The sequence below is a fragment of the Zea mays genome, unplaced genomic scaffold (assembly GCF_902167145.1).
Source record: "Zea mays cultivar B73 unplaced genomic scaffold, Zm-B73-REFERENCE-NAM-5.0 scaffold_372, whole genome shotgun sequence".
Lineage (NCBI taxonomy): Eukaryota > Viridiplantae > Streptophyta > Magnoliopsida > Poales > Poaceae > Zea > Zea mays.
In genome coordinates this window covers 51,689-62,089 of record NW_023367006.1, presented here as the reverse complement: position 1 = coordinate 62,089, position 10,401 = coordinate 51,689, and the positions used below count along the sequence as shown (strand labels likewise).

The window sequence follows — 10,401 nt, the reverse complement described above, 5'->3', positions numbered from 1 at the left end:
TTACTTTTAAGAAACGAAAGTGCAACGGCTTTCGAGTAATAAAGAACCTACTTTGCCAGCCTTGAGAAGGGAATGACCCTAGAGCCCAAGCAAACCATCTACGCAAGGCCGAAAACCCGCCAATCAAACCGCTAAAGCAAATGGGCAAGAAGGTTGAGCTGATGTAAATAGTAAAGGTCGGAAGCTCTAGCTTATGAAGACTCATGTTTTGTCTTGCCTGTGTCAGCTTCCATCTCCCGATGTTGCTACTCGTATCCATTCCTCCGTCTATAAACGACGTAAAAAAGAAGTACCATTCTTTCTCAATACTAGATTCCCTTATCCAGTGCAAGATGAAGGGATTTAGTGCTCGGAGGGCAGAACCTGTCTGTCAATTGGGCCCGATCTAGCTAATAAGAAGCATCAATAGAATGGAGTGGAGAACGCATAGACTCACATCCCCAGCCTTACAGTAGACAAGGTTGTCGGATCCACGGCTCTGCTATTGGAAGCACTACAACGGATATCATACTTCATGGGCGAGGGGAGGATGAGTATGACAGGCCGATACCAACTAGAATTCAAATCTGTATGCCAAGAGTTTGATCAACTTATTCAGGTGGCCAGATAGAAGTTTTTAGAGAAAATGGAGCCGGGTTTCCCTTTTTCCCAAGGGGAGACTGTGCCTATGGCCTCTCTTTCTTAACGCTTACCAGGGTCTTGACTATCTCATCGAAGAGTGGTCTAGTCATGCCTCGGATTCTTGCTTCAGCAGGAAAGAGTGGCAGAACTGACTCACAAGCAGGCGGACAAGCGTCGTTCTGAAAACACCATTCTCGAATCCATCCTTGCAATACTCAAGCCAAGCTAACAACCCTGCCGCAAGAAATTCCTAAAGAGGATCTTTGTTACTTATGGATGCAAGAGAAATGGAACCAATTTCCTCCTAGAAACCAAACTACTTACTAACCGCCAATACGGACAGCTAAGAACTATGGTGATACGTCCACAACATCTCGATAAGTGCCAGGTCATCTTCTGTGGGGAACTGCCCACAATGAAGTTCCCGCAGCAAGTGCCGGATTTGTTTAAAGGATTTTGGAACCCTCTTTTTCCTAACATAAGAAACCCAGCATAGTCCCACTAGAAAGGATTATTATTGATTCCACTTACGGGTCTTTACCAGGGCAGCACATAAGAAGCAAGATCCGTCTGTATCTTTTTCCTTGGTTGGATCGATTTCTGGAACATGGTCAACTGACATGCGCAGCCAAGAATCTCTTTTCTATCCACCCACGAGCCAATCAAAGCGAGAAACGAGGGAAAACACCTTTCCTCTGCTCATTCGAAATTGGATTCTCGATTTATCTGCCACTCCTTTCGCCCGGATGTGGCGGGAGTTTGAAATTGACCAATTTAGATCTCCTTTTTCTCTGTACTTTACAATGATTTGTGTAACAAGTCGCTGAATCCGCTCTTTAATACTGGGTTATCACCGACCTCACCACTGGGTGTGCAATAGATTTATTGGAGTGGAATCAATAGGAAGACAAGGCTTTCAAATATGGAAGAAGTGGGCTGGGCGGTAGAACACCATCTGAACTAATTGGCATACCTTGCTTCTGAAGAGCTAACCAAGGTTTATGGCATCGTGAACGATAAGCGAGGATCTAGGAAGCTTATCCAGGGGTTCCTTAGACGGAGGCAACTTAAGTCTCTGATCATTTAGGCGTAGATATTTCACAATTCGCTTTTGACAATGGATTGTGGATTACCGGGAAAACTAAGACATTTACATCATCTCCCTTAACAGAAGAAATAGAAGCTCGAGGTATCGACAGAGCTGAGCAAAAGCACCAGTGCGTATGGTCCACGTGACTGATGGATGTGCAAAGCTCCGGAATCTCCTACGGGGATGATGATCTCGTACTAGGATGATGCGCTTTGTTTGCATTCCCTTCGACAGAAAGAGATAGCAACAATTCGGGCTAACAAAGGGACTAGAACCGACTTCTTCTTCTTTGATCTTACCTATGATAAATGAGAATCCGCTGTCTTGTTTGGTTGAGGATGAAGCAGATCGGAAATAATAGTATTTCAATGGAAATCCTGTTACTACTTTACTTTCACTTCACTTTTCATGGCGAGATAGACTTGACTCTCCATCTTCAAGTGGTCTTGGCCGATAGGCGTTGTTGTGGCGAAACGGCATATATCTCCTTCGGTTAGCTAGCTACCTGACGTGATAAGGCTACTAGTTCCCTTCACTCGTGCCTACGGCGCACTTACCCATAGCTATTGCATGCAAGCTCAATCTTCTATCTCGCATTGCTACACGCTCGAAACCGCCAATTCGCTCGTATTGCTAACGCAACCTATAGAGTTTGGGGAGTGCGGCGCGGGGAGTATGATGGACGAAGGAGTGAGAACGACTGACGATAGAGCAGGGGGGCTAGCCTGAATTCCTTCTCCTTTCAGGAGAGCATACCTTTATTTTATTCTATTCCTTCGACGAACAATGTACTGAAATGCCTTTTTTCCCCATCCCGCAAAACCGCTTCTTCTGGCAAAAGCCACTTTGGGCACGTCCCACCGGAATTGCATTGCCTGGACTTAGGCTGCTTTCAGCCAGACTGGCTAAAAAGTGCCATAGCTCCAGTGATCCCTCTCCTGTGCTAAGTCTTTGTCTCAATGACTGCGAGATTGCTAAACAATGACTCAATAGAATGCTAATTGATGAGGCCTATCCTTCCCCTATTTCTATTCTGGTAACCCTTCTTTAGAGCGGAGCAAACTCCACGGAAATCCGCTTACCGAGGAAAGAGAAGTAGCGGGAAGGGTGCCCAGCAGTCACTCATATCATGGGATGCACTGGCCACTCCACCTCATTGGCAAGGATGGTTCAACCAGCCATCAAGCAATCGTTTCTATTCTCGATCCAATAAACGGCAGTAAGATGAATGAAACCTTTGTCACTCACAAACCAGAGACCTTTCCAGCTTTCCTAACAGAGGGGAGCACCGGCCCGGTGGAAAAGCAAGAGAAAAATCGACTTCTTCAAAAGGAGACCACTATCTTCGGCAAATCAAATATAGATCGAGTCATGAAGCAGGCTCACTACCTGGAAAGCGTAGATCGGCACCGGCAACTCAAATGAATATCCCCTCCCCTGTGGGATCGAGTTTCTAGGGCTTGCTTGACTTGAGGAAACCACTATCTATGACGACTCAACCGACAAGCTCACTTGCTTTCGATCGAGATGGATTTCCAGGGCAGGGCCTATTCCCTTAACTTACAAGAAAATGCGTATTACAATGATGTGATGATTTAGGTTCTCTGGCGTATTGTGCATGCCATGATTGAGGAATCAACGATCCATCGAGGCGAGGCTATCTATATAGTACTGGAATAGGGGCAAGCCCGGCACACTTAAAGCCATTCCAACAATCTTATTCGTCGTAAGCCCTTCTAGCAGGAGCTGAGTAAAGGTCCGCTCAAGGCCATGGAAAGGCAGATAGTACTTGATACAGGACGAGCCCAGTCTCTATCTAGTACGATATTCTGGTATGTTTCACTGAATTGGCATTTCTAGATACCAAACAAGTAAAAAACAGCAAGTTAGTTAGCTCAGTTGGCATAGGCGAAAAAAAGAAAAGGAATCAACGATAAATCGGGGAAAGAGCCGCAAGCGCGATATCATCTCTATATAGGAAAAATGGATTTTTCTTATTTTATAAAGTTATGGGACCCTGGCTTTAAAATCTTTCTTTTTTCTCGGCTCGAAAGAGAAAAATCAAAGTCAGGTAGCCGACGAAAACCGAAATAGCACAGATACAAAGTAAAGAAAGTATACACGCGATAATAGATAGATATATATTATATATAATGTTAGAAGGAGCTAAATCAATAGGTGCCGGAGCTGAACTCGTATTCAGAGATGGAGGAAATCAAGTCTCATGTTGCTCCTCAGAAAATGCGTATAGTATATAGTAATAGTAATAGTAATAGTAATAGTAATAGTAATCTCATTGGCCCACTAGATAAGGATGGGACAAACGCTCTAGTGTATGCGAAACGAGCATTGCGTTTTGTCCGAGAAGTTCGTGAAAGAGTGCTCGTTACATCAAAAGAGATGGCGATGATCTGTCAAATCGACATTGTGTCGGTGTTCAGTCTCCCGCTCCTGTTCTCAACTATACTATGGCTTTCGTTACTATACTATGGCTTTCGTTGGGTAGAGCACGGGAGAATAAAGTCTATAGTGTATGCGTTACTGTACTGGGAAGCTAGCATTTTTGCTTGTCATGGAATCAAGTCTATTTGTTCGAATGTTCTTTTTTTCGTTTCGTTGGAAAAACCAACGCCGACGTCAAGAATGGATCAGTCTAGTCTCCTTTCTCTTTTGGGAGCAGAGCTGAAAAAGATGGAATTGTCAAGTACGATGATATTTTTATTAACGGATAGAAAAATGCTATTATCAAGTAGTAAACCCATTATGATTGCAACTCGTGGGATGCCTGGAATCCCACTAAATCGAGAATCGGAATCGGTGGAGGATGTGCATAGGGTACTCCGAGCCCTCCCCTTATTTAGAGAAATGGAAGGTATCTTGCGTGAGAGGAACCTGAATCTCCCGTCAGTACAGGAAATAAGCGCTTTCCGTGTGAATCTATTCTCTGGTATCCGGCGTGAGAGTGCGATTGCGGACTACGACGCTTTTTGGCGCTCCTTACTCGAGGAGATTCACACACCTCAGGGACGTAGTTGTTTTGGTCAGAGAATACAAGATCTGCACGCCCGAATGTCTGCCGAGGGCAACTGGGACTACTTGATTGCCCAACAAGGCAGAGGGTATTTTGGTAACCTACCTAATCTCAACAGCCCGTTGGATCAATATCAATTTGGAATTCACCCAATTCTGGATCTGAATATTGGTGAGTACTATGTCTCATTCACAAATCTATCCTTGTCTATGCTACTCACTCTCGGTTTGGTCCTACTTCTGGTGCTGCCAATGATTCTTCGTTCATTAGAATGTCGATTCCTCACAATCGCTCTTTGTGATGCTGCGGAACCATGGCAATTAGGATCTCAAGACGCAGCAACACCTATGATGCAAGGAATCATTGACTTACATCACGATATCTTTTTCTTCCTCATTCTGATTTTGGTTTTCGTATCACGGATGTTGGTTCGCGCTTTATGGCATTTCAACGAGCAAACTAATCCAATCCCGCAAAGGATTGTTCATGGAACTACTATCGAAATTATTCGGACCATTTTTCCTAGTGTCATTCCATTGTTCATTGCTATACCATCGTTTGCTCTGTTATACTCAATGGACGGGGTATTAGTAGATCCAGCCATTACTATCAAAGCTATTGGACATCAATGGTATCGGAGTGCGCCTCTTAACGAGGGTGATTTAAGTGCAACGAAATGTACCGGTGGTTCGCGAAGCATCTGGCTTACCGGTCATCTCCCATTCCCGTCGTCGAGAGACTAAAAGAACTATAGCATGCCAGAAACGGGGAGTTGAGGTGGTTAGACCTATACCCCGAAATGCTCCCAGCATAGGAGCCTATGGTTCCATTCTTGTTATTGCTGGAGGTACACATACCTCTTCTCGGTGTGGTGGAGCGATATACGAAAAATAGATGCTAAGCCCGCAATGTCCGATAACGGGGCTTCAGTAGTGAATCTATCGGCACCACAGCAGTGGCATACAACTTTGGACCTAAGGGCCGGCCCCGTTACCTTTCGGAATGGGGGATCCCCGTTGGCAACAACCACGGTAGTAGTTGCGGAACTACTGGGCCAAGAGAGGACAACCTGTTGTTCCTGCTCCTCCTTCTTCGCTTCGGGGACGGAGGTCCTACGGTAGGTAAGAGCACGCACAAGCACTTGGCCGAAGGGGACCAGCGCTTCTACTCCTCCACCGAGGAGCCGTTCTTGCGAGAAGCAAGGGATGTCGTGAACGGTGGGAGGTCAAAGAAAGAGAATTGACCTCTGAATACAGTGATCCTATGATCTAGATAGACTCCGTCCTTTTTTTTTAGATAAGGGTGACTCAAGGGGGGGAGAACTACCTAACTAAAGAAGAATAGCGCTCTTTAAAAATAAGAGTAGGCGTGGAGAGCTTTTTGCGGGGAAACTTGCAAGTCAAGTTTGGGGGGAGGCGGGCGTCGACCCAACCTTATGAGTATTCGGACTATAACAGTTCCGATGAACAGTCACTCACTTTTGACAGTTATACGATTCCAGAAGATGATCCAGAATTGGGTCAATCACGTTTATTAGAAGTTGACAATAGAGTGGTTGTACCAGCCAAAACTCATCTACGTATGATTGTAACACCCGCTGATGTACCTCATAGTTGGGCTGTACCTTCCTCAGGTGTCAAATGTGATGCTGTACCTGGTCGTTCAAATCTTACCTCCATCTCGGTACAACGAGAAGGAGTTTACTATGGTCAGTGCAGTGAGATTTGTGGAACTAATCATGCCTTTACGCCTATCGTCGTAGAAGCAGTGACTTTGAAAGATTATGCGGATTGGGTATCCAATCAATTAATCCTCCAAACCAACTAAACCGGGGAAGCTGAAGCGGAAATGCAATTCTCGGGTGAGGGAAGGCTTCGCTCGCTCGCTCAAAAAGCTCTAACGCTCGTTTACGAGTGGAGTGCATAAGCCCTTATTGAAGTAGGGCGAGGCCTTACTACACGAGCTCGTAAGTAAAGCACGGAACGAGCCTTGTCTACGAAGCTTCGCTTCATCATCTTGCTTGCTTCTGCCGAAGCTTAACGCACTATAACATAGGCATGCATGATGGTATGGTAGGAAGACTCCTTTTAAGGCCGACCACTACATAGGAGCGATAGGAAGCCAAGCCGTCAAAAGGAAAGGCGAGCAGCCCTTATTGCAATAGCAAACGGCCTACTTATAGCCCTATTTATACCCTTTATCGGGGACGGGCCTTACAAGCTCAATAAATTGCAATTCTTCACCTTTTCCTCAGACAGTGGGAATGAATTTTCTTACTTGATTGACATTGACAGATATGTGTACCACACCGAACAAGCAATATGTCATATGCTTGATGTACCAGCCAAGCCAGCTCTTTTTTTCTCCGTTCCCTTATCCTTAGCGCTAAAGTCAAAATAAAATGCAAGAGAGTTTGTATTTGCAAATGAAAATGAATATGGATCTAAAAAAAATTATATAATCAATCAATAAATAATAATTGGAATAATATAAAAAATATCCTTCGCGTATTCGTTTAGAATCTTGTTGACCCTACTCGCTTACTCCTATTTTCCTGCTTTCTTTTTCGACAGAATTCATTCTATTCTAACTTTCTTGAAAGAATGGGGTTCTGGGCTCACCCTCTCTTCCTTTTTGAGAAAGATGGGCTGCCCTGGGAGTCTCGCCTTGGTGATTCTTTCTCTCTTGGGGGTCTTCTTCGGTAGCGAATCCGCTCTCATAAATTGGATGAATTCTTCTGGGTCGGCTTCGGGATCCGCCTCTGAGAGTTGGCAAAAGTACCTCAACTTATCGGAGTCGGAGGAAAATGCCGCGTCCGAACCATCCACAAGCCACACCCCGCCGAACCCTGAACCTGAAGCACCATCCATTTCGTTCTTGCGAGAACGAATCAAAAATGTTATTCGCTCATGCCAGCGTATACGAAAATAAAAAATCCTAAAAAGGATTAACGAAGATCTTCACCTTGAAACGGCGAGCGCCGAGAAGCGGGTAAAAATCGCCCAGGTCCTCGATAACATGAACTGGAAAAGGGTTTTCTTTTATACCTATACGGGGGAACCTAAGATAAAGCCCATATCGACTTAACGGTCCACGATTGGGATCGCGCACGAAAAGGCTAAACACAGCCTTTTTCTTGTCCTCGGGACAGCGGGCTAGTCCCGTGCCTGTTTTTTTGAGTTGGGGTACACAATCTTCCTTGTGACTGCCAAACCAGATTTCCGTTTTTAGGGAGAAGGTGTAGTCTTTTTGAACGGTGGTATCGTCAAGAAGAACGAGGCCCGCCCCATTTCTGGGGCGGGGGGAAGGAGAAGTGGGACTGTGGGTCTCCTTTCATTTCATACAACCTGATGGATTCGATGCTTCTTTTTGGCTACCTTTTATATGACTCTGACTATTGCTGTTAATAGATACCTGCTTGCTTCTTGCTTACTGGCAACCTTTATAAGATCTCCACCTTCAAGCTTGAGTACAAGCAGCTCTTTAAAAAAGGGGAATTCCGGTCCCTCCCTATCCTTCATGTGCTCTTTCAAGATCACCCTCGACAGCGCAGTTAGGTCTTAGAGAAGGAACTGATTTACCTAAGTCTAAGTAAGTAGCCAACTTCCGATAATCATTCCTAGCTTTGCGCTAGATTCAGTATGGTGATACACATTTTAGAAATAACAAGGGATAATAGCTCTTCTTAAGAGAATGGCTGCTTTGGGGGAGTTCTCTTTCCCTCTAACCTCTAACTCGAAATTGAATAAGAGAAGACAAAGCTACGCATTCACTCGTAGCACTCGTTAGGCCCCCCATGAATATGCATGGAGCCATGCGCATGATTCCAAGAGCGAGGCGAAACTAAATAAGAATAACCAGTAATGTCACGAATGAATGAAGCAAGCACTTTTAGATGGTATCGATCAGAGCCAATCCACCCTGTTCTTTCCTGATTATCGTCACTTAAATGAAATCCCACTAGCTGAAATAGAATCCGTCAAGTAAGAGATAAGCCAGAGATCCAGATCATTAGAATACGTTACCGGTCCAAGATGGGCCTCATCGCGAAAAAGAGTATGTTATTCCTATCACTAGGAGTAGTAGCGCTAGCGGCGCAGAAGGAGAAAGTAGCTAAGCGCTAAGAAGCTATCTAGAGAGTTTCCAGCTGAGGTTTCCTATTGGTATCGGCGGAGAACGGATCTGAGAACAGCTTCTGATTTTGTTTTGCAATCAAGTGCAGGATGAAATGGAAGATAATCAATGGAATCCAAGTATCTTTGCCTTCCTTCTTCGCTTATTATCTTTGGCCAATGTCCCAAGAATAGGTTGAGAGAGAATATCCCCTAGCTTGACTTCCAACTCTTCACAGAGCAGTCGATTCGGTCATCACATGTTACTGGTTGGATGACGATCGGAAAACTCTTAGTAGGTTGGGATCAAGAAGAAGGATTGGTGCCGGACAAGAGATAAGAATAGAGAGAGAGTGTAATCAAAGCAAGGGATAACGGTCAAGTGCACATTTCATTCATGTCAAGGCTATCTGAAAAGCAAGGGAAATCATGATTCATTGGATTGGCAAATCAGACAGATTTAAGAGCTATACTTGGCTAAAGCATAAGACAATACTGCGGTGAAAGCCTTAAGCCAGGAAAATAAAAAAATGTTAATGAATTATTGACCCTAGTCTAAAGGTACCAGTATCTTTCCCAAGCACCAACTCGCTTTCGATTTTTTATGTGGGCTCCCTTTTCCTTGTGTTAAAAGTGCCAACTTCTTAGTTTTCGTACTTGAATTCGGAATTGGCAAAACTTGATCCTATTTGACCTACTGTATAGATAGCCCTATTTAATAAGTTGCTCCTATTTTGGTATTTCGTGCATCCGTTTCCACCATCCATTTCTGCCTCCTGGCAGAAATGCAGGGAATGTGTATCGTTCTAGTCTCTTCGAATCAATCAATATGACTATCGGAAGAAGAATAACTACCTTCTCGAATCGAAATCAAGACTCTTCTCTTGCGGGAAGCGTAAGTAGTGGAATGAGGCTGGAACCCATCAATATCGCTAAACCTGGAGAGTTGCTTGTGTTGGGTTCAAAGTTTCGCTCTACCAAGGCAAGGCAAGATATAATATAATACGCATCCAGCTTTAGCTGAATATAGTGAGTGTTAAGCAAAGTACAGTACGCCTTTAGTTAAGATTTATCCCAGTTTAGTTCCTTTTTAGTTTAGTTAAGCCATTTAGTTTAGTTACGTGAAGTCGGCCCTCGAGTCTTAGTAGAGTAGCCTAAAGCAGTGGAAACTTGCCATGCATTCTACTCAATAGGGAAGTTAAGTTATAGAAGTCTTTCTTCCTCTTCTGGTGAAGCTAGCTACTGTCGTTTCTATTGGTTTCTCAAGAGGCTCAAGGTCTTGCTCTACCTAATCCGATCTAGTTCCGGTCTGTAATGATGGATAGGAAGGGTTGAGAGAACTACGTATCTCGCCTAGCATTTGTGTGTGCGCACCTGCTTTTGGGCGGTTAGCGAAACGAAAGTAAAGACAGCTATGTGTGATGAAGTAAGCCCTACGATGCTCGGTTAAGTAAAGACTGCTGTTATCTCATACAAAACAAGGACTCGGGAGAAGAACTAGTTATCCCCAGAGGGGGAACTATGATTCTCTCAGATGTGTCTATCGA

At 44.4% G+C, this 10,401-nt stretch overlaps 1 protein-coding gene across 1 annotated transcript; it reads left to right on the top strand.

Annotated features, from left to right (window-relative positions):
* The first annotated feature begins 939 nt into the window (after positions 1 to 939).
* LOC118475007 (uncharacterized) lies at positions 940 to 8,088 on the top strand. Its single transcript, XM_035963804.1, has 2 exons — positions 940 to 5,381; positions 6,175 to 8,088. The coding sequence occupies exons 1-2, from the start codon at positions 3,917 to 3,919 to the stop codon at positions 6,567 to 6,569; spliced, it is 1,860 nt and encodes a 619-aa protein (XP_035819697.1). The 5' UTR covers positions 940 to 3,916; the 3' UTR covers positions 6,570 to 8,088.
* Positions 8,089 to 10,401: the final 2,313 nt, after the last annotated feature.

Coding starts and splice junctions, on each gene's coding strand:
- LOC118475007 (XM_035963804.1), top strand. CDS start 3,917: ATGGAGGAAATCAAGTCTCATGTTGCTCCTCAGAAAATGCGTATAGTA. Junction 5,382..6,174: donor TGGACATCAATGGTATCGGA/GTGCGCCTCTTA, acceptor CGTCGACCCAAC/CTTATGAGTATTCGGACTAT.